The sequence below is a fragment of the Pseudorca crassidens genome, chromosome 13 (assembly GCF_039906515.1).
Source record: "Pseudorca crassidens isolate mPseCra1 chromosome 13, mPseCra1.hap1, whole genome shotgun sequence".
NCBI classification, from domain to species: Eukaryota; Metazoa; Chordata; class Mammalia; order Artiodactyla; family Delphinidae; genus Pseudorca; species Pseudorca crassidens.
The window spans coordinates 43,402,501-43,420,243 of NC_090308.1; the positions used below are offsets into that span (position 1 = coordinate 43,402,501).

The following is a 17,743-nucleotide window of genomic DNA, read 5'->3' on the forward strand; positions in this document are numbered from 1 at the left end:
ACTTTGTAGTCCTTTAATGTATTCTCCTCTGGCTTTGTTTGGGAACCCCTTTCTCATCCTTTGGGATCTGGCTTGGATGCCACCAGGATATTTTCCTTGATTTCCCACAGTTGCGTTGGATTAGGTCTCCTCCATTTTCTCACACTCTTGAGTTTATCCCTAATATGGTACTTCTCATACTATCTTGCAATTATCATACTATTTACTTTTCGCCCTGGACAGATTATAAACTACAGAAGGTTAGGAACTATCTCATGTATTAGTGTATCCTTAAAGGCTTAGTGCCTAGGACATAGCAGGCACAGAAATGTTGTAGACTAAATAAGACTCATTCAAAAAATACTTCTCAGTGTTTTATGGGTATAGTATAAAACTAAGAATTGAAAAAAAAACCCTATCACGTCCATAGAATTTGGATTATAAAATCTGTCATTCTTTTCTGATGAAAACTTCATTTTGGAGCAGCAAAGAGTCCCAAATATGCCTTTAGATTCATGATTCTTTGCGCTGGAACTCACTTTGTGAAGCAAGATGAAAGTATGTGTTTTTCAGGTGATGGTGTTTAGAGATCACTTAGCAAGAATCTATCTGGATTTCACCAAAGATATTTAAGAGCAGTATGGAATATAAATATCTATGCTTCTGTGTGTACATTTAAGGTGTATTTAGATATAATTTCTCAAGGTGTAAAGAGAAGTTTAGTGTCGTTTTTCTTTATTTACTTCATTGTCTTTTCTAAAATAATGAGTGAGAAGAAATGACTCACATCACACAGGCTATATGTAGATAATGGTTCTGCCAACACTGAGTGGTAATCTGGGCTGCACATTATTCCTTTGAAAAGAGGAAAACAGACCTGTTTACCCTTTCTGGTTCAATGTATTATGGATGCTGTTATTGTCTAAATGTCTGTGTCCTTCCAAAATTCATTATGTTGAAATCCTAACCCCCAAGATGATGGAATTATGAGGTGAGGCCTTGAAAAGGTGCTTAGGTCATGAGGGTGGAGCCCTCATGAAGCCCTGATGATTAGTGTCCTTATAAAAGAGATCCCAGAAAGCTACCTTCTCCCTTCTGCCATGTGAGGGTACAGGGAGAAGATGGTGGTCTATGAGGAAGTGGGTCTTCACCAGACAATGAATCAGCTGGCACCATGATCTTGGACTTCCCAGTCTCTAGAACTCTGAGAAATACATACATGTTTGTTGTTTATAAGCCAGCCAGTCTATGGTATTTTGTTACAGCAGCCAAAATGGACAGATGCTAATCTTTGTTTATTCTGATGCTAAAGTTTTAATGACTCATTTTCTCAAATATAAAATATATATATCACTAATCGAAAGAATCATGCCATTTCTTGAATATATCAACAAGGAGCACTCCTATTTTCATTGAGCCTTTATCTTATAGATTTCATCCCTTAATGGTAAGTGTTCTCACCAAGTTTCTATCTTCTCTTCTTCTCTTTCTCTCTTGTCTCTCTCCCTTAGACATCTCTCAATTTTCCTTGCTTATCCTAACCTATCTCCCAAACCAGTTTGATCTCATCCTCCAGCTGTTTCAAAGAAATGGGATTCAACATTAAACCAATCACATCTCTCTCCTCACAAAAACGTCTCTCCTCAAAAAACCAGGTCTTTCTCATGACTTCCATATTTATATGAATAAAACCCATCAATTCCAGTTGGCTGCGCTTAAAAACCATCGATGTTGTCCGTCTCAGCTCCTACCACCAGCACCCAGCTAGTTGTGCCTCCAGAACATCTGCCATGTACTCTTTCCATCTCCTTCTCACTAGTGCCCACTGTTCATGTTTGTATCACCTCTAGCTGGGCTGCTGGGACAGCCCGCCACAGCATCCCTTCCCATGTGCTGAGCCCATCCTTCACATGCTGCTAAACGAAAGCTTCGCCCCTGTTGCCTGCACATCCAAACACTGCTAGTGATGCCTTTGGCTGACAAACCTACACATCTGCTATTTTACGGTCAAGACTGTACTGAAGCCTGTACATTACAATCTCTGTACACTTATTCATGTTACTTCCTGAACCAAGAATGTTATTTCCATCAGTTGAAAATGTACCTGTCCTTCAATGTTTACCTCACATTCTACATTTTTTATAAATTTTTCCCTAATTCTCCTCAATGAAGTATCCATCCTGTCTTGTTTGTAATTCTTTTATAATTTGTACCCTCTGGAGGCAGTTATGCTTTATTTGTATACTCAAGCTCCCTGACCCCTTTTATCCACAGACTAATATGTTCTGTTAAAAGGATCTGTGTATGATTCTATAAGTCCCTGATATTCATAGTAGGGAGGCTTGCACAAATTAAAAACTTAGTATATGTTGAACAAGACAATGGTGTCAGACTGGTCATTTAATGAGTGGCCTTATTAAGATATCTCTGCTAATCCAATAAGCTCTTACTTATGTCTGATAGTTGTGATGAAAGTTTTGAGTACTGTTCTGAAATATGTGTATGTGTGTGTACACCCAACAGAGAGCTACCAAATCCTGTCTCTTCAGTCACAGTGGGTTGCTTTATTAAGGACATATATGTTCAATGGAGCAGGGCTGGGGTGGGGAGGTGGAGTGTGATGATAAAGGAACATTATTTCAATTCTATCTTGGGAAATAAAATCTTCACGCTGTTGACTCACTGTTTCCTGTGGAAGAGCCAATTATTAACTCTTTGTTCATGATGTGTTTATAACTAATTAACAAGAAAAGGGGTCTGTGGGAGAAGGATGGAGCTACCGTCTATGGAATGCTAAAGGAAACATTCCCACTGATGCTTCATTTCCTTATTACTGTCTGTGCATTCTCAAATCATTTTGAAGAAACCAAATCTCCTTATTTCTCTTTAGGGGAAACCTCCTCCCAAATCCCTCGGATTAGAAGGCCAGCCTCCTGGAAGGTTATTTTAAAGCTCTTTTTAACTCAGTCCACAGAACTTCCAATGTCACACTGAAGACCAAATGCTACTCAGTGGAAACCTTGTAGAAACCTGACCCCTTTATTCTAACATTCAGTTGCATCTACTTATAGCTATCTTTTTTTTTTCTTGTGGTACACGGGCCTCTCACTGTTGTGGCCTCTCCCGTTGCGGACCACGGGCTCCGGACGCGCAGGCTCAGCGGCCATGGCTCACGGGCCCAGCTGCTCTGTGGCATGTGGGATCTTCCCGGACCGGGGCACGAACCCGTGTCCCCTGCATCGGCAGGTGGACTCTCAACCACTGTGCCACCAGGGAAGCCCTCTTTTTTTTAAAAAAAAAATAAATAGACTTTATTTCTTAGAAGTTTTAGGTTTCCAGATAAATAGAGCACCTCCTTCCCCCCTGAGCACCCACTGGTCTTTTCCAGAATGTCATATAGTTGTATGCAGTATGCAGCCTTTTCGGAACTGGCTTCTTTCACTTAGTAATATGCACTTAAGGTTACTCCATGTTTTTCCATAGCTTGATAGTTTCTTTTGATTGTTATTTTTTGATTGGATATTTGTTTTTTGACTTGTGTTTTCCATTCTTTTTAGATTGTTCCACTGGAATGACTTTAGGAAAATGCATTTTATTTTCTGACCTTTCTTCTTTTCTGCTTATTTTTGCTTTTATACACTATTTTCCCTTTCTAGATTTATGACATATTTTACTTTTCTTTCCCTCAAGTCTTTACCTAAGTTCATTTTGGGTGGCTCAGGAGTAAGCTTAAGGGAGCTACCAATTTTGTTAAGTTAGACCATGAAGTGAGAGCACGAGGGCTTTCATGGCCAAGCAAAAGAGGTAGAGTATAACCGCAGTGAGTCAGGATCTGGCCGCCTCATCATCAGCCAAAACACGGCCATGGTGCCACAGCACTGGATGAAAGTAGAGAACTCGGAAGACAGACATTACAGACCATTACGTTAATGGTCAACAGCATTTATCTTGGCATCATTTAAGAACTATCCACAAGATCAACTGTAGAGCTGAGATGGCATGAAGATCACAGTAAGTGCCAACAGATTTCATCTCTCTTGGCACAAACAAGCACTTTCTAAGACACGTGAAACACAAGGCTTTTCTTTCAAGGAAAGAACCAAAGGAGACCCTTACCTCATATTTTCCTTTCTTCTCTAGAGGCTCTGAGTCCTCAGGCTTCCCGTCTCTGTCCCCTCTGAGCTCTTCCAGGATGAGGACTGTCTCCCAATTACTATAATGACAGGCTGGGAAAATATCTGAATGCATGCTGTCACCAAAGTAAACAACCTGTAAGAGAGCAAATTCTGTTTGAGACATGAGAACTGTGAAAGAGTAGTGTTCATTTTATAGAAGGCAGAAGAAAATCCCTCAACAGGTATCAGAGTTAAGTGATGTAAAAGTTGCAGAGACGTCTTAAATTTCCTTGAATAACTTCACAGGTGACCTGTCCTATTTGATTCACAAGGGGTCAGGTTTAAGAAGTTACACAATTCATCTGCAGGTAGAAGAAAGGCAGAAGATAAGTGAATTCAATTTTCTGAAATAAAAATGAAAGAGCCCATATGGTTACAGTTAAACCTGCCCCTGGAATTGAAGAGCTGGTGAGATATTGGAGACAACCTGTTACAGAGGGTTAGATTAGCAAGAATGGACAACACAACCAATTTACCAGTTTCTGGGCGCCACCCAGACCTGCTGAAACAGAATCTCTGAGAGTGGGTGGGCTTGGGCAAGTGGACTCTGGGACCCTTCCCAGGCATTCTGAGGCAAAGCCTCATTGATCTAGTCCATGTCTCTTAATTTACAGATGAGGAAACAAGGTTAAGGGAACATGAACTAGAACCTCCAAGGCAGGAGTCCCCAGGGGGCTGTGACAGTGTACGAGCCAGTGGAGTAGGGCTCAGTGACCCACTGACCCTCCTTCTCATGGGGCTCCTGGCAAACGTTTTTTAGAAGCATCCTGCTGTTAAAAATATACCAACGTCCAACATCAACAATGTGGCCAGGATGTTAAAAGCTAACGTGTCTTCAGTCTATAGTATAATCAGTTACTGCTTGTTTTACACATAAAAATGTTCCTGATGGACAGTTATCAGGATAACATTCCTCAGTAACCCACACACTATTCCATTGTATCTCTCAGGTCTGTGGCCTCCTACTTGGAATATCTGTTTTTCTCTGTTACAGAGAAAGACTCAATGTACATCAACAAAGGAAAGGCTTATTTAAGCAGAAGAGGTAGGCAAGGAGGTTGGCAGACAGGCAGAGGCAGATGATTGCCTCACAGATAACTATGCTGAAGGCATTTAGAGTTATGGTTTCAGTTTACAAGGGCTTATATCTCCAAGCCCTTGTAAACTGGGCTCAGTCAGAAAATACCTTGGGTTCAGGTTTGCCAGTCATTTTCTTCAGAAGTTCATAAAGATGGACCGCATTCCCTTGGGAGTACCAGCCAGGTTTATCCAGAGATGGCAGGGCCTCTTGTTCCTCGTCATTCTCTGAAAGCACAGTTGGACAATCACATACTTTTTAATCAAGTGATAGCACCCAGCTGGACAGACCACACTCTGGCATGGCTGTAGGACACGTACAAGAAGGAACCATGTGGGGATGGGAGCTAGCATTCAGTGATCACCTATATATATCATGAGCACTTCATGGACGTAAATATATATACTTTTCAAAGATTTTTTTTTTAAGAGCGGTTTTACATTCACAGCAAAGTTGAGAGGAAGGTACAGAGATATCCTACACACCCTCTTCCCTCACAAAGGCAGAGTCTCCCCCATTGTTGGTGATAAAAAATGAGTCCAACATATCACAATGATATGAGTGAACTCCTCCAGAACAAGGAATTCTAAAACCACATTTACAGATAATTAAAGCCATATCACAGCAACTGCCAGCTTAAGGTCAAGAGATATTTATGCCTATTTGGTTGACATTTCAGCAGCCATGTTTTAATTCTTCTACACAATCAAATGAAAACCCTACTATTCTCTAAAGAGTAGTTAAAAAACCAACCACGTATTAGCTTAACATTAAGAGTCTAATGCATATCAGACTCAGCATATTCCTGGAGAAACACAGTGAAAACCAATTATTTCTCACGTCTGTCTGTCTGTCTGTCTGTACTTAGCACAGAATGTCTTACCATGTAAATAATGTGGGTTTGATGGCAACTGGGAAATGAGTAATTTATGCAAATATTTTTGAAAGCAAATGTACATTTGATATGTAGAGGCCCACTGTACAGGAACAGTGGGAAGGGCATCTTTCCATTGCTTATTAAAAACAAATCTACAGAATCATAATTTCTTACATATTGGGACTCAGTAATTAACAAAAAGGAAGAAACCCTTCTTTATACAAAGACCAAAACAAAATACTCACTTTACACAAACCCCTCCCTCCCCCTCCCCGTTTCCAGCTCCCACACTGGAAGCTGCTGTGCAGGGTACTGATTCATGCAGGGCAGCTTCCAGGGCTCCGGGAGAACCTCCATAACTGGGAAGCTGTGGGACTCAGAAAACTATTAATTCCAGCAGCAGGGAGCCAGTGTGGGCTGTGAAAGCATCAGAGCCGAAGTGGAAGCGACACAGTCCAAGGGAACAAACTCAAGGAAGCTTCAAGCACAATCTTTATAAACCCAAACATTTTCACACTTCTTTTCATCTCTGGGAAACAGTTATATGAACTTTCATTTTCACATAATATAAATAAATGTGCCCCGCAAGCAGTACAATGATGACACTGATTTGAAAAAGTTTACTTTAAAAGTATATTAGAAGATAATAAATACAATAGATAAAAAACAGAGGAGGACAAAGGGGATAAGAGAGTGACTGTGATTTGTTTCCTCAGTTTTAAAATGGGGATAATAACAGTACTTCCCTCATAGAGTGTATAAGTGAATTAATACAGATGGAGCACACGGAGGAGTGTGGGCCACGTAGGGTTGAAGAAGTCTTAGCTGCTATCCCTTCAATTCACAGGCGCAGAAACTGATATCTGGAGAAGCTAAGGAATTTGCCCAAAGTTACCAAACTGCTACAATCACCCCTCAAAGGACTTCAAATTAGGGGTAGAAGACAAGGAGTAAGACAACAATCAATGAAAGCAAATAGTAAATCAAACTAAAACTCTTTTGAAAACTATAATTTGCTTCTGGATACAGCTGTGTTTTACAATAACAAAGTAAATCTCATTTTTTAACTGTAAGACCATATAGACAAGTAAAAACAAAAAAACAAAACAGTACGTTTTTAGTCAGCATAGTAGTTACAAAATTAATATGGGGAAATGACAGTCAAGGCTGTGGCTGACAGCCTTGAAGAAAGCAAGCTCCACGACTCAGATAAGACAGAGAGCCAGAGAACTCATGTGCCTGGGCCTGACTGGTGTGACGTCAGAACTGGCTCCTGCGGCGGCTCCCAGCAGCTTCTCCCAACTCCCAGAGCCTTTGGTGTTACTACCTTACCAATGTTTTAAAAGTATGTATTTGTGTGATGTTTTTGAATCAGTAATACATTTAAGTATTTTTAAAAGACTCAATTTTGAACTCTACCTGCTATGTGCTCACCTCTTCTAAAAAAGGTAATCATTCTTTTATGCATACAAAAGCATATATAAATATATATTCTTTTTCTCTACTTTCGAAATACATTTATTGAGGTATAATTGACATACAATAAACTGCGCATAAAGCATACAATTTGATTAGTTTGGGCACATGTATATATCTATTATGAGCTGAACTGTGGTCCCCTCAAATTCATATGCTGAAGCACTAACCCTGTTCCCCAGAATGTGACTGTACTTGGAGACAGGGCCTTTAAAGAGGTGACTGAGCTAAAATGAGGCTATGGGGTGGGCCCTAATCCAATACTATTGGCGTCCTCATAAAAAGAGGAAATTAGGACACATAATTAGGCAATTAGGACACAGAAGAAAGACCATGTGATGCTACAGGGAGAAGATGGCCATCTATACGCCAAGAAGAAAGGCCTCGGAAGAAACCAATCTTTTTGACACCTTGACCTCAGACTTCTAGCCTCCAGAACTGTGAAAAAAGAAATTTCCTTTGTTTCAGCCACTCAGTCTGCGGTATTTTGTTACAGTAACCCTAGCAAACTAATACAACACCCGTGACCCCTCCTCCCTTTTAAATGCAAATATCAGCATATTCGGCACACTGTTCTGTAACTTGATATTTTAAAACCTTATTTTATTGATAATATGTTGTGATCTGCCTGTTTTTTTAAATTCCATGATTTATTTAATAGTCTTTTTTTGATAGACATGTGAAATGTTGTTACAAGGAAAAAGTTACAAACATGACAGAATTCGCCTGGTGGGATCAAACAAAATCCCACCAGGATTTCTTTCTTTTCTTCTTTCACTCTATTTCAACAATCTTTCACAAACCAATTTACATAGAGGGATATGGCAGTGAACTAGATGGTCTGAGTTCTTGAGCTCAGAATGTTTATTTTCTAGGAGCGACCTCTGACTTGCTAGGGGTTTACTTAACAGTGATTTATGATTAAAATATATTTATAATTGTTTTGGTTTCTAGGACTCCTTCTAATATGAACTTCACTAAACAGTTCATATTTGCTTTATACATCTCTTCTTCAATTTTGAGCTAGAAAAATTTCTCACCAATTATGGATTTTCATACACACTTTCTCCACTGTTTTTGGAATGGGCAGTAAGATACTTTTCAAGTAAAATACCTCCTAAAATGCCTGCCTGTGTTGGGGACTATAAAATGGAAATTATACTATTAAAGGAAATAAATACTTTACCAGTGAGCTGGAGCAAATTTCATAAACAGAAAGTGAAACTCCTACTCTTACCCTTTATCTACTTTGGCTTTGGTCGTTTAGTTAAATATGCTTAACTAACTAGCTCATTTCCACACCTAAAATGATAGGAAGTTTATTTCTTTTCAGAATAACAACCTTCAATTAAATGTACTCACTAAGACATCCTCTTGGTCTTACTAAAGTACGTCTTGGTGATCTGACCAGTAGCATCTGTTTCAACAGAAAATCTGTTTAGAAATGCAGATTGAAGCCTTTTGCCCAGCCCTACTGGATCAGAATCTCCATTTTAACAAGATCCCTAGGTGATTTGAGTGTGAAGTCTGAGAAACACTGATGTAGAAAGAACAGCAGGAAAATAAAACAAAACAAAAACCTGATAGAACAATAAAAGGCATTCATTTCACCAAGGAGACAGTAATGGGCACCTGTGGGGAGCAGTGAGAATGAAGATGAAAAGGTAACCTAGCAACCAGATTTAGCCTTAGGGTGCTATATGGAGTGGGGAGCCAATGAGATTGTGTGTGTGATAAATATATTAAATATATTGTAAGTCTAACAGTAATAAGTGAGCAATACAAAATATATTGAAATTAAAAGCAAGTGACAAATAGAAATCTATGCCAATGAAAAGTATTTGAGGGCAGTGGGCAAGAGATAGAAATAGAGGTATAAAGGGAGGCAGAGGGACGAGGTAGAATGGGGAAGAATGATCAAAGCTTAACGGGAAGGGAGGGGACGGCAGAGATGAGATATTTCTGAGGTAGATTAAACAGGACTTTATGAAAAATACAAGACAAAACAAGAAACAAACAAACCCCCCCAGGACTTGATGCACAGCCTCCTGGATGTGAAAGGGTGAAGATGATGAAGGTTTCCAGCTGGGTTTATTCAGCGGCTGGTCAAGTAATGAAGGTAAGGAATACAAGGTGACCAGCATATTTGGTTGTTGATTGCTTTCAAGGTGGAAGGAGAATCAAGTTTGATTTCAGAATACTGGGTGGAGGTGTCTGGTATACAAGACAAAATATGGTGTGAGGTTCTGGCAAAGACAGCTGGGGCAACATCTGGGAGTCAGTGGATAGGTGAAAGCTGAGGCCAAGACACCAAAGACAGCAAGTTGGGTCATGATTCCCAAATTGGGCGGCGCGGGGGAGGGGTAGTTGGTAGCAGGAGACTGGCGTGGTCCCTCTCCCCACTGAATTTACAATCTTGCAAGGTGGACGGACTCCCTCCCCGCACCAAGCCTTAGCTCTGCTGAGGAGCTGAGTCGTGAGATAACAGATTTTGCCTAGAAGAGGTTCCCCGCCCCCAAACAGTCCTTAAGCCCCTGTAGGGATCAAGCTGAATGGAGCTCAGCCCCCCACCTGCTGAGTCCCCACCCTCCCTTTCGGCGCCTCCATGACAACGGCTGCCATCAGTCCTGTACAACTGCGCAGAGGATGCTGCAGCGCTGGGGTCTCTGGGATTGGCTCACCGTGCCTTCCATCCCAACAAGCTTCTTTGCCTTAATTTTACTTCTAACTTTAATCATTCGGAGCAATGATCTGATTTACGAAGACACTGGACTGTCACGTAAGGGCCAACTGACATGACTTGTACAGTAACATTAACTGCCGTATGTGGGATGTTTGGTGGGTTACAAGGCTGAGAGATCAGTTAAGTACTGTAATAACCAGGACCTGATGTAATACTGTGCCAATTCATACAAGGGATGATAAGGGAGTGGCAGGTGACAAACTTGAGAAAACTGGAGGATAGGTTAGTTGCTAAGGGGAGAGAGGAGCTGAAGATGACAGATTTCCCTAACTTAGGCAAGATCTGTGGTTCGAAAAGTTATAACAGAGTTATGGAATATGGGAAATGAATGAGTTGTTATAGGTAAGTCAATTTTCATGTGATGCCAGGGCTCTGGGGCATGGAAAGCTTAGAAGACAGATAGAAACAGGCCTCTGTAAGTCAGGGAAAAGTGAAACCAAGAATTAAGGAATTAGGAGTCATTAGCGAACAGGTGACAGTTAAAACCAGAGGGTGGTAGAAAGCTGACAACAGCAGGAGAAGAAAGGAGGGTCAATGCAGAACGCTAGAGAGTAGCGACATTTAACAAGAAAGGTGAAGGGAAACCAGCAGTGGAAACAGAGATAGAGCAGTTAGAGGTAGAAGAATCAGAATCAGCAGCAAAGTAAACACTGTAACAGAACACAATGTATTAGAGATTCTTTAATATGAGCAGTATGAACCTCTTATTAATAATAGTTCTGGCAATCCTTTTGCCCTCTAAATGTGAATAAACTATTTTGTATCAGCTCCAGAAACTGCAGGATTCACTGTGTCTTACACCAAAATATGTTAAATCAGAGGACCAGAAAACTAAAGCTGGAAAGTACCTTAGAGAGCTTCTAGTCTAATCCCTTCTGGATGTGAAAAAACGGAGACAAGCTCTATATCTATATAAAGGCATGAAATCCCATACATTCTGAGGTCCATAGGCATTTTATTCTAATCATTATAGACAATGGTGATAGGACTTTGGGTCCTATATCATCCATCCAGACTTTTCAACTCTTAAAGTTAAGACTTATAACATTTTCACACTTTAAATTCAGCCAAGATGACTATCAAGTCTTTTAATGAATATAATATCTGAAAATATAGTTTGGATAACTATTATTATGTCAGTCCTCAAATCCAAATTGATAGTATAAAACCAAAAGAAAATACTGCACAGAGGTTATAAGATAGGTACCTCTACATGGTTATAGTTTTTAAAAGCTTACCCTTATATCTCTGAATACTCTTCAATTAAATAGAAATACTGCACAAAGTACAGTAATTTGTCAGCATAAGTTGATGCGTTTGTGGTCTCCAATATGTTAAAAAATTTGGTATATTTTTAATGTGCATTGTTTTCTGTTACTGGTGTTTGTGTGTCTGAGTAAAATTTTAATAAAAACCTTGGTGAAACGGCATAAGTACTACTGTAGGTACAGAACAGACAAGGATTTTCTTGGAACAAAATATGAAAACCTTGAAGATAAAAGTAAAAATAAACATCTATTGAGTACTTAGTTAATGTATTTAAATATAAGTTTGTGAAGACGGGAAAAACATTGAAATTTTTTTCCTGGTTTAATACAAAGAGTCCTATTTGACACCTTGATTATTTCTTTTTTTTAAATTTAATTTTTGTTTTACATTGGAATATAGTTGATTTACAACGTTGTATTAGTTTCAGGTACACAACAAAGTGACTGAATCCCTGATTATTTTTTTAACATCAAAGATTTATATAAGACATTAAACCAATATATAAAAAACACCATCGATCCCTGCCTTTCTACTAGGCCAGGGTTTCTTAACCTTGGCACTACTGAGATTTGGGGCCAGATAATTCTTTGTTGGTGGCGGTAGGGGTGCTGTCCTGTGTGCTGTAGGTTGGTTAGCAGCATCTCTGGCCTCTACCCACTAGATGCCAGTAGTACCCCCTCCTCCAAAGTTGTGATAACCAAATGTCTCCAGACGTTGCCAAAGTTGCCCTGAGGAGCAAAACTGCCACAGTTGAAATCAACTGTACTAGACCATTCTCATCAGCATAATGCATATTCGAGTATCTTCAGTTAAAAACAATAAACTACAGGTTTTCCTTGATTTACAATGGAGTTACAACCCGACAAAAGCAGCATAAGTTGAAAATACCTTAAGTCAAAAATGCCTTTAATACACCTAACCTACCGAACATTAGCCTAGCCTACCTTAAACATGCTCAGAACACTTACATTAGCCTACAACTGGGCAAAGTCATCTAACACAAAGCCTGTTTTACAACAAAGTATTGCATACTTCATGGAATTTACTGAATCAGTATTCAATTAAAACAGAATGGTTGTATGGGTACAGCATGGTTGTAAGTGTACTGGCTGTTTAACCTCATGATCTGAGGTATTGGCTGACTGGAGCTGTGGCTTGTTGCCCATTCCCAGCATCAAGAGAGAGTATTAAAAGGCATATTGCTAGCCTGGGAAAAGATTAAAATTCTAAATTTAGGGCTTCCCTGGTGGTGCAGTGGTTGAGGGTCCGCCTGCCGATGCAGGGGACACGGGTTCGTGCCCCAGTCCGGGAAGATCCCGCATGCCGCCGAGCGGCTGGGCCCATAAGCCATGGCCGCTGAGCCTGCGCGTCCGGAGCCTGTGCTCCGCAACGGGAGAGGCCACAACAGTGAGAGGCCCGCGTACCGCAAAAAAAAAAAAAAAAAAATTCTAAATTTGAAGTACAGTTTCTACTGAATGTGTATTGCTTTTGAACCATCATGAACTCAAAAAATCTAAGTTGAAGCACTGTAAATCGGGGACCATCTGTATGCCCTTGATCCTACACTGTCTTCCACCTAAAACCTCAATTGTTTGACTATTTTCATAGCTAAAATTCTAGAAAAAGTTGTTTACACTCATGGGTTCCACTACCTCCAATGAACTCTTCAAGATACTGCAGTCTGGGCTTCCCTGGTGGCGCAGTGGTTGAGAGTCCACCTGCCGATGCAGGGGACATGGGTTCGTGCCCCGGTCCGGGAAGACCCCACATGGCCGCGGAGCGGCCGCGCCCGTGAGCCATGGCCACTGACCCTGCGCGTCCGGAGCCTGTTGCTCCGCAACGGGAGAGGTCACAACAGTGAGAGGCCCGCGTACCGCAAAAAAAAAAAAAAAAAAAAAAAAAAAGATACTGCAGTCTGGTTCTATATCTATCAGTGCTCAAGACACCAGTGATCTCTGTCTTGTCCACTACAATGGACATTTCTCTTTCCTTTTCCAATTGACTTTCAGTAGCATTTGCCCTAGGTGACCACTCTCTCCTCTCCTCACCGGTTTATGAATGTTGTACTCTATTTCCCCCACTATAATCTGTCTGCTCCTACATCACACTCTTTCTTCTCTATCCTTAATGTTAGAGTGTGTCAGAGCTTGGTCTGGGCCTTCTGCCTATCTGTATTCTCCCTCTATGTGATCTCATGTAAGCCCAAGGCTTGAAATACCCCTCTATGAGCTGATGAATCCCAAATTTATATCCTGAACCTACACCTGTTCTCTTGGATTCCAGGCTCATTTATATAAATTTCCTAATTGAGAGCTCCAGTTAGATAACTTACAGTCATTTCAAAATTAATACGTTGAAAAATGAGTGCTTAATAGTTATATTAAGAACCACCCTGCACAAACTTTTCCTCTGTATTTTTCCTCATGGCTGTAAATGGTCCCACCATTCATCCATTTGCTCAATTCAGAAAAAAGAAAAATCAGCAACCTGAAGTCATTTTTGATTAACTCTCTTTTCATCTGCTTCTTCTAAAGCATCACCAAGTCTTGAGTTTTCCATCCGCACAGTGTATCTTAAATATGTCTACCTCTCTCCATTTCCAGTACTGCCGCCTCAGACCAAAGCACCGCAATGTCTCACTTGCGACATTCAATTGCCTGGTCTCCCTCTTTCTCTCTATCCTTCCCCACATCCAATCCATTCCCCACCCAGCAGCCAAAAAGGTCTCTATGTCACTCGTACATCTCAACTGAACAGCTTCAGGTTGCTTTTGGCATAAAAATTAAAACCATTTCCACAGTGTATGAGGCTGCCTGCCTCCCTAATTTCACCCCTTCTCTGGCCATGACTGTGTGCCAGAATCACAGGTCCCTTCTCTGTCACAGGAACGAGCCCAAACTACCCTCACACGGAGGCTTTGCATTTGTTTGTCCCATTGCCAGGGATACACTTCCTCTGCTCTTCTCATTACTCATCCCGCAGGTCCCGCCTAGCAAGTCACCTCACCTGACCTTTTCAGACAGGCGTCCCCTGGCCAGGCACTCTAAGGTGGCCTCCCGGTTTACTACCTCACCAGGCAGTCATTTCCATCTCAACAGGTAACATGACCTGTAATCATATCCCAGGCATTTACCAACTTGCTTATGTGCTTGTTTATGCATCCCAATGAGGGGGAAGAACACCTGGTATCTCTTTTATTCCCCTTGTTGCATCTAACACAGAGCTTTGTACATGGCTGTCAGCCAACAGGTATTTATTGAGTAAGTGAATGAACAAATCTTAAATAGGAGAGTAAAGATACAAAATGTTAACTTACCAAGTGTCCGGAAAGGCCTCTGACTTGGTAAATGAGAGAAGAAACCAGGCTTCAATGCATTTGTAATCACAATGTCAAAAAGATATTCAAAATCATTCCTAAAAAGCAATGATATTTTTCATACATTTATTTTAAGGAATTAGAAAAGGTCCATATAAAACAGAACTTAATCTTTGCCTATTTGACCACAGCATCATTTCTGATCTTTTGATTAACTTCTCTATGCTTTCAATACATTCTAAGGTGAACCTTACACTGGAAATAGAAGGTAGTCAAGCACTAATCATCCTGACACCACCCTGAAGTATCAATACAAACATAAGGGGGAAAAAAAGCATATTAACTCATTAACTCTAGGTGCTAAGCTGGTTTTCTCACTATGGCAATAATTATAGTGTGTAAATTCAATAGTTTCTAACACCTAAAATACTCACGAGCTAAGTTTTCAAATTTGGGGCCTGAAATTTGTCTGGATTTATTAGCATCAAGAGTTATTAATAATTTTGTGTGTTACATGGGTCCTACAGAAAGCTAGCATTGTAACAGGTCAGATGACATCTTTCAGAGGGTGTTCAAAATGTGAAGATACCTTATTTTGAAACTCAGGGTAGTATTACAATATGGTAATTTTTAGGCAACAATAATAATTGTTTTTTAGTCTGTATTTAACACTGTATTAAGGATTATTTGGGACAGCAGAGGAAAGATAGTCCTTGCTCCTGACAGACTCACTATTACATTGGGGAGATATTTACCCAACATTCCAGAATACTTTTACACAGCAAAACGACACTGCAGAGGAATTAAGATATGAAGAAAAAGTTTGGTAATCTATGCTAATGAAAAAGAAATTAAGACTTCCAAGTGTTTATTCTGAAGCATGGTCCCACTACCAGGACAGCAAATGTCTCTACAAAAGGCACTTTCCAAGGTATACAGGGCTGCAGCCTTAATTCACTTCAAGGATCCCAAACCTATACATTAATCAGAAAGCAGAAAACCACCGCCAGACCGTAAGTACACCATAGGCCAATCTGAATCCACATGTGCTGAGGAACATGGAAATCAGGAAGCTAAACAGGTTGGCAAGAGGTCAGTTTTGAGGCTAAAATTTGCTTCATACTCACGGCAATTCAGTACAGTATCTGCTAAAATTTGAGGAAACAGTAGGGGAGATCTAACAGCTCATTTTAGAATCTGGCTCTGACCATGGATATTCCCTGGCATTGCCCGTAAGAATGCCACAGATAAGTATTAACACTTGCTGAGCCTTACCAACTACTCTCATACTTTTACCTGTATTGTGCTATTTAAACTTCCTGTCACGCCTATGAGATACTACTGTCCCATCTTTAAGATGGTGAAATTGAGGCTTAGAGAGGTCATAGAACCTACCCTAGGTCATGGGGTGAGTTGCAAGGCAGGGCTTGAGCCCACGACTGTCTTATTTTAAGTCTATGCATTTATGCTGCCTCGATGTTCATGGATGTCAATCCCACCCCTGGCCGTGTAAATGGGGAAGTGCCTGGCTCCACACGGAAATGGCTACAGAGGGATTGTATTCCAGGTAAGTAACAGGGGCTATAATCTACAACTCAGTGTCCCTCAATAATCATCCAAAGCTGAGAAACCAAATTCACGGAGGACTGCCCAAAGCACATGCGGTCCATCCACCTTTCAGAAAAGCTAGAGCCCAGACTATGAACGGGCTCTGAGCATACTGACCCGGTAATACCGCTCTGCTACAATGTACTTGGGGTGTGTTTCTGTCAGGAGATGTTAAGGGCTGTTATGAGAAACAACCACTTGTCACTCAGCATTGTTTAATATAATGATATGGTCATGGCTAACACTTCTGAAAAAGCACTGGTGTAATTTGTTATCAGCATTTTATAAGATCATGAAAACGAAATGACTCGTCACTTACCCAAGGATATATTCACAGAGGAGTCTACAGTAATCACTGTGAGAACTGGTAATTAACATAAGAATTTTCCCAGCATTTTTTAGCTGTCGAAGCCACTTTTTAACAGATTCCGGACAAGTGTGTAAATACCTGCCTGGATCTCTTTTTATTTCTGGAAAATATATTCCACAGTTTTCTGAAAAATAAAAATATCAAGGAGGTTTTTCTTTTTAAAATTTTTGACTCAGTGTATTCTCGAACAAGTTCCTCTCTCTCAAAGCTATACATAAAGCTAAAAGGATAAAAACTAGGTTCGAATAATCCAGCAACAATGCCATTACTAATTGCTTTTTAAGAATACTGTTCTTGTTCTTAAAAACATGATGATTGAGAATGTCAGTTGAAAATACTTTTTGGTTATTTGACAAGGACTGATAAAGTGTTAAAACAGATAACACGATAAACACAATACAAATCAAAGAAAATTTGATCAAATTTTCAAATCAAAGAAATCTTACTGCATTTGCAATGTCAATTAATAAATATTCTTTCAATCATTCAACAAATATTTGCTGAATACGGATAACAAATCAAAGAAAATCTTACTGCATTTGCAATGTCAATTAATAAATATTCTTTCAATCATTCAACAAATATTTGCTGAATACGGATAACAAACAAATACATATTTAGATAACGCACCAGGAACACGTCTTTGGCATGATGCAGTGGAGAAGGGAGCTGGGTTCCTGAGTCAGTGTTGTTTCAGATGAAACTGAGATGAGAGGCCCTGGTCTATTACAGCCCCTGGGAGGTGATGTGATGTTAAATGGAAAAACAAGTCATAAAAGGCAGGAAGGGGACTTCCCTGGTGGTGCAGCGGTTAAGAATCCACCTGCCAAAGCAGGGGACATGGGTTGGAGC

General features: G+C 40.2%; 1 protein-coding gene across 4 annotated transcripts in view; it reads right to left on the reverse strand.

Moving 5' to 3' along the window:
* Positions 1-17,743, reverse strand: part of NT5DC1 (5'-nucleotidase domain containing 1) — a 120,196-nt gene that overhangs the window by 7,599 nt on the left and 94,854 nt on the right. For all 4 annotated transcript variants that reach the window (XM_067702305.1, XM_067702303.1, XM_067702302.1 and 1 more), the window contains exons 7-10: positions 16,841-17,015; positions 14,914-15,011; positions 5,341-5,459; positions 4,096-4,248 (exon numbers count right to left, since the gene is read on the reverse strand). In XM_067702305.1, the coding sequence (XP_067558406.1) occupies positions 4,096-4,248; positions 5,341-5,459; positions 14,914-15,011; positions 16,841-17,015 (545 nt within the window). The remainder of the gene's footprint in view (positions 1-4,095; positions 4,249-5,340; positions 5,460-14,913; positions 15,012-16,840; positions 17,016-17,743) is intronic.